The sequence below is a fragment of the Budorcas taxicolor genome, chromosome 4 (genome assembly GCF_023091745.1).
Source record: "Budorcas taxicolor isolate Tak-1 chromosome 4, Takin1.1, whole genome shotgun sequence".
Classification (NCBI taxonomy): domain Eukaryota; kingdom Metazoa; phylum Chordata; class Mammalia; order Artiodactyla; family Bovidae; genus Budorcas; species Budorcas taxicolor.
Window position 1 is genome coordinate 65,419,111 of NC_068913.1, and position 15,165 is coordinate 65,434,275.

Genomic DNA, 15,165 nt, shown 5'->3' on the forward strand with positions numbered 1-15,165 from the left:
TGATTGGATAGGGGGAAGGGAGACTGGGAAAAGACCACCCTTGTTTCCAGTGGCAAGAATCCAAAAAAATTAGCTTAGGAAACAGTTATAAGATTGGGCTCCCTTCAGCTTCCACCAAAGATCCCCACACTTGGGCCACCCGCTGGGTCCAGTGTAAGCGAACACAATTGGTAAAGCCTGGTGCCCTGTCAAGCTCCTCCAAGGACAGCAACCCATAATCTAAGAAAATATAAAGTCCCGTCCAAGTTTTGACTTAGCGAATCGCCAAGATCCACAACTTTCCCTGGCTCCAACGTCTGGGCAGTGATAAATATTTTCAGCTTAATAATGTGCTGACTGATTACCACACTTTAATCTAAATGCCTTAAGAGGGTTCCACATTTGAGTCCTAGTTCTAAAGTTCTACAATGGCAGGACTAAAAATCTTAACCAAAACCACATCGTTCACATTGTATTTTGGGGGCACTATCAATTTGTCACTACTCTACTCTGTGGCTTCTTCGTTTAGCATTTTCCTGCTATAAATACATCCATTTAAAGCTAATATTATGGCAGATAAATGGCTGGGGATTCTTTTTAAACACACACATAGAAGAAAGATATTATTAATATTCATATGATTTCCCAGTATATATATATAATACTGAAGTGAGCTGCTCGGTCTACTATGAACGTGATGACACAATTCCTTTAGTATATTTAAATATTGTTTCTAAAAAATAACCCCCAATCATACTACACATTTAACTAAAGGTAGGACTAATTCATAACAATTTTTTATTATATACATACTGCTATAAATACTAGTTTTATATTTGTAGGAAATGATAAAGGTTATCTATTTACTTCCCAAAGCTAAGGAAAACTTACAAATGTCAAGTGTTTGGGTTTTCCTTTTTTTCACTTTTTTAACCAAGAAATCTTTTTTTAATTTAATAAATTTAATGTGTCATATTGTGCATATTTAAGGTGTACAGCACATTGTGTGCTGTGCTGTGCTAAGTCCCTTCAGTCGTGTCTGACAATTTGCGACCCTATGGATCATAGATGTTACTTTGATACATTTATACACTGCCAATATGATTGTCAATCCAGTGAAATTTATCATATCACATAACTATAGTACAATATTATTATCTATATTCATTACCCTGTGCATCAGATATTTATAGTTTATTTACTACTCATTACAAGTGTACTCCTGTATTCCCTTCAAATCATCACTCAACCCTACCCAAACTGCTGATAAGCGACCCCATGGACTGCAGCCCACTGGATTACCCCAGCAAGAATACTAGAATGGGTTGCCATTTCTGCCTCCAGGGGATCTTCCACGGCCAGGGGTCGAACCCACATCTCCTGCAGCTCCTGCATTGGCAGGCAGATTCTTTACCACTGAGCCACGTGGGAAGCCTCAAGCCCATTTTACCCTGTGTTTTTATAGGCTTAGCTTTTTCAGAGTCCCACATATAAGTGATATCATATAGTACTTGTCTTTCTCTGTCCATCTTATTTGGCACAAAGTGCTTAAGATCCACTCATGTTGTTGCAAATGGAAGGATATCCTCCCTTCTCATAGGTGAATACTATTCTAGGGTGTAAATGTACCATATCTTTTTTTTATCCATTCAACCACTGATGGGCATTTGGGTTGTTTCCGTATCTTGGCTATTTTGTGAATAAAACTGTCATAAGCATGAGAGTGTATGTATCGCATGGGAAATACTGTTTTCATTTCCTTTGATTTATACCCAGAATTGGAGTTGCTAGATCATATAGAAGATTTTTTTTAAATTTTTTAAGGAACCTCATCTCAGTACTGGTTGGATCGATTTATATTCCCACCAACAATATTTAAGGGCTCCGTTCTCACCACATCCTCATCCTCCTGTTATCTCTTGTCTTCTTGATGACAGCCATTCTAAGTTGTGAAGTGACATCACTTGTGATTTTGATGTGCATTTCCCTGATAATCAGTGATGCTAAGCCATTTTGATGTCCTCTTTGGAAAAATGTGTATTATCTCTTCTGCCTACCAAGTGTTTCTTTTATATTTCCATATGCTACTTATAGGGTGATAACAGTGACAGATGTGATGAAATGCATGATAATGCTTGCACATTAGAGCCTAGAACTATGGTACAATACCTTCACTGTGACTGAAGGGACAAGGTCAGCTCCCACATCAACATCAGTAGCTTGCTGTAAACACAGAATTGAAAATTAAAGGGAGGAAAGAATTGTTTAAGTACTATACATCTGTAAGTAAACACAGTGGGTTTGATTTATACTTCCCACCACCAAAAAAAAAAAGGCAAAAAGGATTTATCACTCTGATGACAGACTAAAAGAATCACTGTGGCTTTTTTGGATGGCTTCATTTGGAAAGTCATGAACTAATGTTAAAAAACACACCCACCAAAAAAGGGAAGAAAAGTTCACATACTTTATTATCAAACTACTGCCAAATTTCCTTAAAAATTGAAACTAATTCTATTAATTCATTCTTTATATTATATAAAACAAGACCTCTATATATTTTCTATATAAACATTATGCCTTTTCTTTAGGTCCTTGTGTTTTTAACTTGTCAAAGGTATGCTTTATTCTAATTAATAATATGTATCTAAGGCATGTAATTAATGATATAAAGACATCTAGAAAATAAAACAAAAGTAGCAGTTTATTTTTTTACCAGTAAATATCATAAATTCTTTCACTCTTTGAGAATCAGCCTGGGTTACCTGGTCCTCTCTCTTAAAGAATTCAGAATATAATACAGCAAATATTTCCTTAGAATTTATAACTTATTTTTTAGAGCAGTGGATTGAGAGGAAAAAATATGGTCATTAAATGACAGAATAAGATCAAAGGGTAACATATTTTCTAATAATACCCACATGGATTCCTAAGGGAACAATTATGATCATAAAGTCTCTGTCCAACCAGTGAATAAATCCATTGTACTTTAAATTAACTCAGTTGGAATTATTTTACTGAGAAAAATTAAGCCTCTTCTAAGCAGTGGGGATTGGTATGATGTCATGGTCATCAGCATAATTAAGAGTAAGGCTATTCATATCCTATATATGATTCCATAGGAAACTGTATATGAACTCTGATTCAACTTCTCAATCAAGGAGAGAGGATAGCGATATTTGTCTCTTCTATAAAAGACAACAGTCTAGCACAAATTACTTTATTTTTTGGATGTGTGCTTTCACAATAATGACTGAAAATAAAATATTAAGCCAGGCTTTCTGCTCTAGTATTACCTAAAATTAGTACTAAAATCCAGGAAATGTTTTACATTTAGCTGTCGGCAAATCTAGAAAAGAAACCAACATCTCTCGTTTCTTGCTCTTTTCCATCCATGCCTAAACACCTTGATATTTCAAGGACAAAAGTCCTTTGGAAACATGAAATTATAGCCAGAGAGAAATAGCTATATGAAGACAATATGGCACCAAAGCCACATAAATCATTGGACTGATGTTTTCCAATGAGATGAATATGATACTCTCAAGAATCCTTTCCTTTCTTAAGAAGGAAAAAAACTGTGAGATGGGGGAAATGGAGCTGGAAAGAGATACCTAGTTAGGAGGAAAAAGCACTTCAGGTTACCAGTGGGGAAATACATATTAAAATACAGTGCTATTACATAAAGCCTTTACTCACAAAGATCAAAAGTTGCTAAAGAACAGAAAGGGAATTCCTCATTTCAAATAGCCTATGTCTAAGAGAAAAACCTAGAAAAAAATTATATAAGTTGCCCAAAGGAAAAAAAGAATCATTTCCAAGGCAAGAAAATGTGTGTACATTTGTCAGCTAACTAAGCAGAAATGTTCCACTCAGACTACACCCTTCAGGTAGAGTGAGAAATGGTGTGCTGAATATCCAATGTTTAGAACAGTACCTCTACTATGTGACTCAACTGGGTGAATGTTTCTTTCATATATAGTCCTACTTTTTTTTTTTTTTTCAAGAATATCCAACTTACTATACTAAGGCAATGTTAATGCAATTTTTATCACAACTTGGGTTGGCTGTTTGTACTAAGATTATTCTTCAAAAAGCTATGGAATTACTTACTATATTCTGTTCTGATACCTAAATATCAAAGTCATTTCCTAAGCAAAGTTATATGACATAGATCTCATATACAGTAAAATGAGTGAATTTGATCACTTGCCTAAATTGATCGACTTTGGTACAGACAGATAAACTAGATAGATTTTGGCCCAACTTCAGGCAGTGAGAGAAAACCAACCGTAATCTAACAAGTGCTTAAAGAAGACTAAACAAAAAGACAAGGTAATGTAACCAAGGGCAGTCCCCCCTCTGGTTTTTCAGCTTTATTATTCTTTGATGCTTTTGAACTATGGTGTTGGAGAAGACTCTTGAGAGTTCCTTGGACTGCAAGGAGATCCAACCACCCCATCCTAAAGGTGATTAGTCCTCGGCGTTCATTGGAAGGACTGATGCTAAAGCTGAAACTCCAATACTTTGGCCACCTCATGCAAAGAGTGGACTCATTGGAAAAGAACCTGATGCTGGGAAGGATTGGGAGCAGGAGGAGAAGGGGACGACAGAGGATGAGATGGCTGGATGGCATCACCAACTCGACAGACATGAGTTTGAGTGAACTCCAGGAGTTGATGATGGACAGGGAGGCCTGGCGTGCTGTGATTCATGAGGTCGCAAAGAGTCAGATATGACTGAGCGACTGAACTGAACTGATTCATTTATAGAGCAAATATATACTGAACACCCATTATGTGACTGGCATTAAGGAAATGGCAGTCAATTTTCCTAGGTGGTGCAGTGGTAAAGAATCTGCCTGCCAATGCAGGAGACACAAGAGACATTGGTTTGAACCCTGGTTAGGAAAGATCCCCTGGAGAAGGAAATGGCAATCCACTCCAGTATTCTTGCCTGGAAAATTCCATGGACAGAGGCACCTAGCATGCTACAGTCCATAGAGTCACAAAGAGTCAGGCATGACTCAGCAACTGAGCACACACGAGACAACTGGAATGGTGATGGCTGTGGTAGGGTTGATGATCATGAATATTATTATAATGATTTGTTAGTTAATTATTATAATTCAACAAAGTGGATTCTACTACTATTACCATTTTACAGATAAGAAAATTGAGACAAAAAATTAAATACCTTGCTCTGGGTCACACAAATAGAAGTGAGAGAAAAAATTATTCCTGGCCCAACCCTTTATTCTTAAATTACTCTCCCACCACAGTCACTGTAATAAAGACTATATATTATCAAACTCTGAGTCATGCCTTTCATAAACATTATCTTATTGAACATTCAACAAAAATGTAGTGGGCTCAGTATTATTCATCTGGAGTAGGATTATCTCAATACTCCAGTACTGAAAAAGTTTGAAAAAATAAAATAAAGTAGGGAAATTCAGAGTAATGGTGAGAACCTCTTTGACAAACCCCCTTCCCTTCCCCTTTTTTAAGATAGAAATCTGCCTAAGAAACTTGTTATCATACTGAGATGCTAGAAATGTTTTTTTCTAGAAAGTAACAAGGCCTAAAACTTGTTATCTTCCCTGAAGTTTCTATCCGGAGGCCCAGATTTTAAACCAATACAATCTGATTCCAATATATCAGAGTCCACCACTATCACAAACCCTCTTAAAGTCTGCAAATACACCTACAGATACTGAATCAAAGTTAGGAGAAACCATGGCAGAGACTTTCAGGTCATCTTCTCTCTCAGTCAGGGGCCAAACATCTGTAATATTAAGAGAAAAAAAAAAGATATTTAATCATAAAGTAAAAATTGCTATATAAAGTTGTTTTAAGATTTATCTATACCTTATATCAAAAGACAATCCCATAAATGTATTCACATGTTGAAAAAAAATGATGCAATACAGAATGAAAAGCTTTCCCCTCTACGTTACTGTAAAGAAAAACTGTCTTTTTTTCCCAAAGATATGTGACCCACTGACTGACCTATGTTAGGAATTTCAATTCCCTCTCCTTTGCTACTGTTAGAAGCCCAAAAGAGTATAACCCATGAGAGTAAATTGGCTATAACTGCCAGGAGAAATATCAACAACCTCAGTTATGCAGATAATACCTCCCTAATGGCAGAACGCGAAGAGGAACTAAAGAGCTTCTTGATGAAGGTGAAAGAGGAAGAGTGGAAAAACTGGCTTAAAACTCAACGTTCAAAAAACTAAGATTGTGACATCTTAAGATCGTTTGCCATCACTTTGTGAGGAAATGGCAACCCACTCCAGTAGTCTTGCCTGGAGAATTCCATGGACAGAGGAGCCTGGCCGGCTACAGTCTATGGGGTCACAAAGAGTCGGACACAGCTAAGCAACTAACACACGCACACACACATACAGGGCAAATAGATGGGGAAACAATGGAAACAAGGGCAGATTTTATTTCCTTCGGCTCCAAAATCACTGTGGATGGTGACTACAGCCATGAAATTAAAAGACACTTGTTCCTTGGAAGAAAAGCTATGACAAACCTAGAGAGCATATTAAAAAGCAGAGACATCAATTTGCCAACAAAGGTCCATAAACTCAAAGTTATGGTTTTTCCAATAGACATATATGGATGTGACAGTTGGACCATAAAGAAGGCTGAGTGCCGAAGAATTTATGTTTTTGAATTATGGTGCTGGAGAAGACTCTTGAGAGTCCCTTGGACAGAAAGGAGATCAAACCAGTCAATCCTAAAGGAAATCAACCCTGAATATTCACTGGAAGGACTGATGTCAAAACTGAAGCTCCAACACTTTGGCCACCTGATATAAAGAGACGACTCATTGGAAAAGACCCTGATGCTGGAAAAGATTGAAGGCAGGAGGAAAAGTGCGTGAATGAGATGGTTGGATGGCACCATCAACTCAATAAACATGAGTTTCAGCAAACTCTACGAGATAATGACGGACCGAGAAACCTAGCATGCTGCAGTCTGTGGGGTTGCAAAGAGTTGGACACAGTTTAGCTACTGAACAACAACGACAACAAATCAAAATGTAAAATTCACATACCCTGTAACCTAACAATTCTATTTTCAAACATTTACCCAATACTCATGTCCAAGGGGTTTCTCTGTTGCTGGTAATTATCAAAAACAAAACAGCCTAAATCTAAGTTATATTTCTATTAATAGGGAAATAGTTAACTAAGTTATGGTATTATCAATACCGTGCAATGGTCCAAAACCCAAAACTGTTAAGAGTGCTATCCATCTTTATATACTGACAAGGAAAGAACTCCAAGATATGCTATTGATCTAAAAAAGCAAGATGTAGTACAGTGTCTCTAATACACACATATCTGTGTAAAAACAATTATATAAACAGAAAACTTTCTTACAGAATACACAAAACTATTAATAAAGATTACACTGAAACACTCTAGTAGAAGTAAGACCTGGGTTTTATGCTTTCAGTACTGACTGAATAGGTTTTACCATGTTTGTTTTATTTTCAACTTAAAATTTCATAATTTCAAAAACATTTATAGTACATAATGAGATATTATGAACAAGCCGTAGAGACCCTAAATAAACAAGAAACATAAATAACACATATGCACATACATACGTGTATATATACATACATAGGGCTTCCCTGGTAGCTCAGCTGGTAAAGAGTCCACCTGGAATGCGGGAGACCTGAGTTTGATCCCTGGGTTGGGAAGATCTCCTGGAGAAGGGAACGGCTGCCTACTCCAGTATTTTAGTATCCTGGGCTTGAAGAATTCCATGGACTGTGTAGTCCATGGGGTCGCAGCGTCAGAAACAACTGAGTAACTTTCACTTAATACATAATAATACATATATGTGTGCTGATTATTGGCTGCCCCCTAACATTCATTCTTCCCTTTTCCTCCTCCTTTGTGGTAGACCCCTAATTCTGCTGATTCACTTCCATCTAATTCACTTCCATCGAATTCCCCTAATTCACTTCCATCTTAATCACTGAATTGGTCAAATCTAAGCATGGTGATTTCATTCCCCTGACCTTTTGTTATTTCAGGCCTGAGCATGGAACCTAATCCTGGCAGATGTGAGGTGAGAACTGATGGGAGTTGGTGTGCTGGTATATGGTTCTGGGCAAGTTATTCCTCCCTAATAAATGGGGAGACTTGGGAGAAATATCTGTCTCCTTCCCTGGAAATCATATTTGTACATGTTGCCTGGAACTGCTGAAATAACCTTGTGACCTTGACAGGGAACATCCCCCAAACCCTGAGGATGGCTGACTGAAAAATATAGAAAGCATTTGGATGATGTCACATGAACCCGGTGTCTCACAAAGAGAAGAAGCACCTACAACCGCCACCAGACAGTCTCACCAAAATGGCAATATTTGGAATAGGAATTTCCACAACGTAGAGCACAAAAGGCTGCTCATTGCCCACCCAGTAATGAATCTTTGGTTCTTCTTTACTAAAAGAAGAGTCCAATTTTATCCTAAGCTTGGAGCCTAATCTTGCACTCAACCCAAGTGTTCAAACAAAACGCTAAATTTCCCAGCCTCTTTTGCAGCTTGGAGTGGCCAGTGAGATATGAGCAGAAGTTGTTCAGGGTGTGGCTGCCAGGAAAGATCCTTAAGTGGGCTGACTCAGCTGCAGATGTGAGGCAGGACTTCCAGAAGCCATCCTGAACCAACAGAAGACCCGGGTGAGAAGGACTCAAAAGTCCCTCATGACGGTGGAACTGCCAAACCAACCCTGGACTGCTCATTACTGGACTTCTTTTCCATGAGAAAGCAGTAAACCTCTGCCTGTTTAAGCCACCTTATTTGGGTATTCTGTTATAGACAGCCAGACATAAGTCTGAACAGCAGAATTTCCAAAAAGGTTACCAAGCAAGAATGTTTCTACCACTCAATGGTAGAAGCAACTTAAGTTATCCTAGACATATTTCAAATGGGTGCAGACTTTCAGTTATATGCCTATATCTTACTGCTCTCTTTTCCTTCCTGAAGACATGCTGTGTGGGAGTCTATGTCAATACTGTACTCATTCCTTCATACTTATCCCAAAGAAAGAACATATCAACTATTTAAATAAATCGTAAGGAAACTCTATTTTTGAAAGTGTCTACTAACAAATGTTGTTGACTACTGGTAACAGAAATGCAAGGCAGGATTCTAACTAATGAGTTGAATATGAAAAGCTTCAAAATCCATGAGCCATACAGAAATTATTACTATTGATATTATTTCATGCTTATAACATACATTCCTCATGTAACTTACACACATCAAATCAGCTTCAAAAATACTTTTACTATGGTAGATAATATACACCATGTGTACAACAAAATGTATTCTTTAAATTGGCTTTATATTTTGCTGCAATTATTGCTTTGAAGAAATAAAACAACAACAACTTTAAGTGCTGAACATAACCCACAAGACTGAAATGAACATTTTTTTTTGCAAGTTAAAGTCACTCTACTAAAATAGGTGGCATTTAAATGAATAATGAGGTCATCAAAAAGTTCGGAGTTTTAACTTCTCACAATCTGCTATAGTGAAATGATTTGGTGCTTTTATATAATTATAGGTATTTTAATGAACAAATACACCACAATTTTGTAAGTGCAAAAAGTAGTAAATTTTTTCCATATTCTAGAAATAAACTATGTTAAAAGTCTCTCCTTTTTTTTTAAAGTCTATGTTTCATTTTTATGAATAAAATCAAATGATGGTGGCAAAGAAGGGGCAGAGAACTTCAAATATTAACTTTGAGGTTATGTAAATAATAAACTTTGCACTCAAGTCTGTGGGTTCATGCCTAGCTTAATTAGCAGTTATTTCAATATACAAAGAAGAATCAGGGTAATGACAAGTAAAATAGCCTATCCCTGGGTGAAAAGACTGGAGTACTCAAGGGCATCATTTTGGCCACCAAAAAGTAACTTAGCTATAAGGGATTTTTCTGAGAAATGTTTTACATAAGCAAGTGTTAATCAAAATATCATTAGCACATTGTTTATAGAAATGCCACAATCTCAAGACACAAAACTTGGAGTGAAAAGTTACATTAAATTTAATGAACTCTGTAAATTTCATGTTTCATACGCACATACACACACACACACACACAAACACACATATATATGCCACTCTTCCCCAGTTATATTTTTTTCCTAATTATATTTTTAAATGACAAAATAAGACTTATATTCCATTATTCCCAAAACACTAGTATCAAAAATGGGAAACATGTATATTGCAATATGACACACCCAATTTGTCGACAACAAATGGGTTTTTAAATATTTGGAAATACTTAAAAGACCCAAGTTTCATTTGTTTACTTTCAAAACTTTCTAAGAGAAAGTGTAAAACCAAAACAAAACAATTTTATTTGAATATTCACATTTTGAAATATATTATCTAAATTCCTCTGAATCTCTCTTGGTAATATAGACTCAAAAATACATAACTCTAGGAAAGTGATTGGACCAGGATTAAGATTGGCTCTGTTGTTTTGGTTGGCTTTTGATGCTCTGCTTCTTTTATTATTCCTACTTGTTTTAACATTTCTTTTATGTGAAAATAGTCCATATTTTTTCTCATTAAAAAAATACTTTTACCTGACCCTGAGAAGAGAACTTAAAGTAATGCTTTTCACATGTCCAACTCAAACTGCAGGATTGGTGTTTTGTTTCTCCTTTTAATTTATAATAAAATTATACCCTTGTGAATCCCAAAGTAAGATAATATTGAGTTATACAAAACTCAGGAACTGAAAATATCATCAGCCTCTGAGTCACTAGAAATCAGCATGCCATAAGCTACACTCCATTTGGATGGCTAATTAACTACAAACATAAATTATCTCACTGGGCTGCAAATGACTACATTTTTAGTAATAAAGTGGTAACTCATGTACTGCTCTGATTTCCTTTAAAAGAAGCAACTTAATTTTTTCAGGGATATTAGAAGTTAATAAATGATCACTCTAAACCGTAATGTTCTTCTAAAGGCCTAAAATCACTACCTGAAGAAATATATGTTCCTTTCTTAGAGTTTAAAGAAAAAAACCTAGATAGCACTGTCTGTGAAACACATTAACAAAAGTATTACCTTAAATAGGCCATATCTTTCAGAAGCTATAATATACAAATTAAGCGCAAAGACTAGTATGTTAAAGAGCAATGCTGTTTTCACAAAAATGACTTTAATTAAGCCAGGGGGAGAAAATCAACACGTACAAAATATTATACATATACAAAATAATATAAATTTTACAATGAATATTATAATAGAAAGCTGAAAATGAGATACCTTGTGACTTGTTAACATTTTTGATGACTTTCTGAAGTTCTTTCAACTCCATATCAAGTTCATCATAGTTTAGTTCTCTAGATTCAACTTTTGGAGCTTGGAACAAAGAAGGATCTGTCCCCAGGTATGAACACTGCAAATGACCATCATCACTCAGAGTGACTATCACTCCCTTTAAATCACTTTAAAAAAAAAAAAAAAGGAGAAAATGAGACATAATTAAAAATGTTTAATGGATTTAGACTTAACCAACTACACTTTCATTCAATTCAGCTTCAACATACCATTAAGAAAATGGAGGAGGCCGTGAAAAGAAATGTGGGCCCTTCTCTTTTCCTTTTGTTTCTCTCTAACCTTGGGACATAGGCTCCCCCTCCCTCCCCAGGTCCACTCACATGGCTTCCTTCACGTGCACTCCTATTCAAGGAGCTCTCTGGTCTGTTCTCTCTCCCTTCACTTTCAGACAGAAGTCTCCCTTTCTCTCACTTACTAGCTCGTTCCCCATCACTCTTATCATCCTGATTATCTCTTTTCCTCCCTACCCTTTCACCCTTTTTTTCCTTCTCTTAAAGTCTCCCTTATCTCTGTTATTTTCTAGAAAACAGCCATAATATACAAATTATAAATAACTTAAGCATAAATGTTTAAAAAATAAAAGTTGTATGTTTTCCTGAACTTACTATAGAAGTAGATGAAATGATACTATTTGCTTCCTCCCCATCCTGCTCAGAGGGAAAGAAACTCAATATTGTCATGAGTCATTTTGAACTGATATATAATGACTTTGTTTGTTGTGTTTTCTACTGGCCTTTGATTTTTACAAAAGTTTTCCAACCCTATTACAAAGGTTAAATATTAATCAAAAACAACAGAAAACTTGAGAGAGACAATAACTTGGGAAAAAAATGTGCTATTCATCTGAAGGAAAGGAGTTAGGATATATATATAAGGGTCTAGGACTCATTCAGAACAAATAAGAATTTTTTAATTCCTTCGGTCATGAAAAAATGTAGCTCATTAATCTAAAAGTTCAGCTTGACTAAGAGTAAACACTATCATTGCTCAATCCATCCCACAAGGTGGCCACCAGCAACTTTACCATCTGCTTTAAACACAATATTCCTACCCAATCTTTCTCCAGGGCCTATATGTAATTCTGTACTGTGACTTCATAATAATAAAAAAATAGATTGGTATCACTGATTCAACAGATTAAAAAACTACCTAAAAAGTAAAAGGATACTTAGGTTCTAGCTCTAACTCTGCCCAATGTAGCTGAGTCAACTTGGTGAAGTCTTCCTAAATGCCCTTATTTCTGAAACGAGAAGGTGAAAGTAGGTGATCGTCAAAGGTCTTTAAGTAGAACAAACTTGTTCTGCCAATCTAGCTCAGAAAATAAATACTGCCAAATAAAATTATTTTCCTAAAATAAAATGTTTTCACCCCTACAGAACCTCTGGACCTGACCTTTTCTTTTCAGACAACTGAAGCCACCTAGTGGCCATAGAAATCTCAACTTCCAGCTCAGACAAACTCATTTCAAGAGGGCAAACCTCTGTCCCTATTGAGCTAGTCTGTTCCCCATTCTACTCAGACCTACTAAAGTCTGGGAACACAATAAGTCCTAAGGAAACACTAGGAAACTAAAAGGCAGAGGTTCTCAGATAATGTGGTAATCATCAACTCTTTGAATCCAAAAGGGTTATATCCATTTCATCTTCACCCTTTGAGTGGTCCATTATAAAGGAAACCTAGCATGAGCCAATATAAGTATACCTTACTATCCAAATTTATTTGGTCTTTGAACTGGATAGCTTATTAGAGAATCAGTTACATCCCACTGTTTTAGATGGCAAAAAGCAATAATTTAAACCGAGGGATTTATCTAAAAATTTATCTGAACCTATTAAGTTTCTGAGTTCAGACAGAGTTTGATACTGGTATATACACATATTTTCTTCAGTGTCTCAAAAAGAAAAAATTCTTTACTGATGTTTTGAGGTGTTCAAAAGGAAAAGAGAGGAGCCAGGATCTTTCCTTACTGAAAGAGCTTACCAAGGGTCTCCAGAATGCCTTCACACTAAATTATAAAACTTAAGAAATTTACTTTTTTCTTATCATTGGCATTAGAGCCATTACATACAATTTGGATCAAATAACAAAAATTTAGAATAGCTGAATTCATTTAACATTGCATGTTTTATTCCATAGTAACACTAATACAAGCTCTAAAAACTTCAGAATAAATGAGTGGAATTTCTGTCTATGATGGGACAGACAGTTTGACACAGGCCTATAGTACTACTTAACATATAAGTAATGTCATCATTCGTTATCTTAAACACAAAGGAAAATTTTTAGTATACATATATCATTTCTAAAGTTAAGCCCAACTTAAGTATAAAGCCCAAATATTTAATTTTTATTTAAGAAAAACAAGATTTTTTAAATATCTTGGTTTTTTTTATATAAGGTGTAAAAATGTAAAAAAATGTATTTTTTACATTTTTTATGTAAAAAAATCAAGATATTTTTAAAAATCTTTCTACTTAAAAAATACCTTCTTATACAATATTTACTGTCCATGTGACAATGTGTAAAGTGTTGTGAGTGATAGAATTTTATGCTGGAAGATGTCATCTAGTAGACCAAGTATTGTGTACCCCGTTACTTACACATTTACACTGCCAAATTAAGTCTCAGGATTATTACTGGTCCTTGAAATATATCAGCTAAACCAAGGAACCAGAATAATGTATTTTACAAGGACTCAAGGTCAAAGATGTTATATTACTAGGACATAATAATTTTGTGATTTTAGCAATGGAGCATGAAATTAAACAATAGAGCTAGCTCAGGAATCTGAAAGTAATTGTTTCATCATTCAGTAAACAGATCCGGCCCTAGCAATACATTCAAACAAAATTCCAGATGGATTTTAAAAGTTAAATTTAAAAATATGAAACTACAAAAATATTTATCTGCCCTTGAGAGGGAAAGAACTTTGCTGTGAAAAAGCAATAGAGGAAACTACAAAGCAAAGGATCTCTAAATTAAACCACAAAGAAAGTTTTAAACTTGTTATATGCTTTAAAAATAACATCATGGTAAAAAGAACAAAAGACAAACTAGCGAAAACCTTGGCAACCAACATAAAATATATGATTTAAGTTGAACTGTATGAAGTTGTGGATATTTACTGTTTTTGACCTATAAACATTTTTTTATATATTTCATCTAACATGTAAAGAACTCTTACAAATCAATGAAAATATGAGTACATCCGCAAAGAAAAAGATCGAAGGGAATATCCAATTCACTTGAATCAGCTACTTAAAGGTTGAGTAATCTATGGAATTAAAAAGTTTCATCTAGTTCTTTTTCTGACAAGGCCAAGCTATAAAATTAACAATCTGAAAGTATTTGAAATACTCAAAAAAATAAACATGAACACTTTCTTTTACTAATACAATAAAAACAAATGAATAATAGCTTTAAAAACAAATGAAAAGAACATGCATTGAATCAAATGGTTTCTTGTCCAGCTGCACCTTATACAAAATAGAAATATTTCAAGCTTTCAAATCTTCAGTGTGGTTTTTATTATGAGATATAGACATCACAGAAATCTTAAAAACTTAAATACTACTTATTGTACTCAATTTTTACTCCTCTGCCTCAATACAGAGCACATGATTTAAAGGCAATTCCCTTACGCACAGCAGGCAGACTCAATGTAGGCAGTCCTTCCTTAGCCCCAACAGGCTAGACTTGATCACTTGAACATATTTTGAGTCACTTTGTAATCATTTGTTTAAGATATGTTTATTAAGCATCTGCTATACCAGAGTTACA

General features: G+C 35.3%; 1 protein-coding gene across 1 annotated transcript in view; it reads right to left on the reverse strand.

Annotated features, from left to right (window-relative positions):
- The window catches only part of BBS9 (Bardet-Biedl syndrome 9), a 469,654-nt gene that overhangs the window by 266,474 nt on the left and 188,015 nt on the right, over positions 1 to 15,165 (reverse strand). The window contains exons 10-12 of the mRNA XM_052638544.1: positions 11,311 to 11,492; positions 5,690 to 5,766; positions 2,149 to 2,202 (exon numbers count right to left, since the gene is read on the reverse strand). Of these exons, the coding sequence (XP_052494504.1) occupies positions 2,149 to 2,202; positions 5,690 to 5,766; positions 11,311 to 11,492 (313 nt within the window). The remainder of the gene's footprint in view (positions 1 to 2,148; positions 2,203 to 5,689; positions 5,767 to 11,310; positions 11,493 to 15,165) is intronic.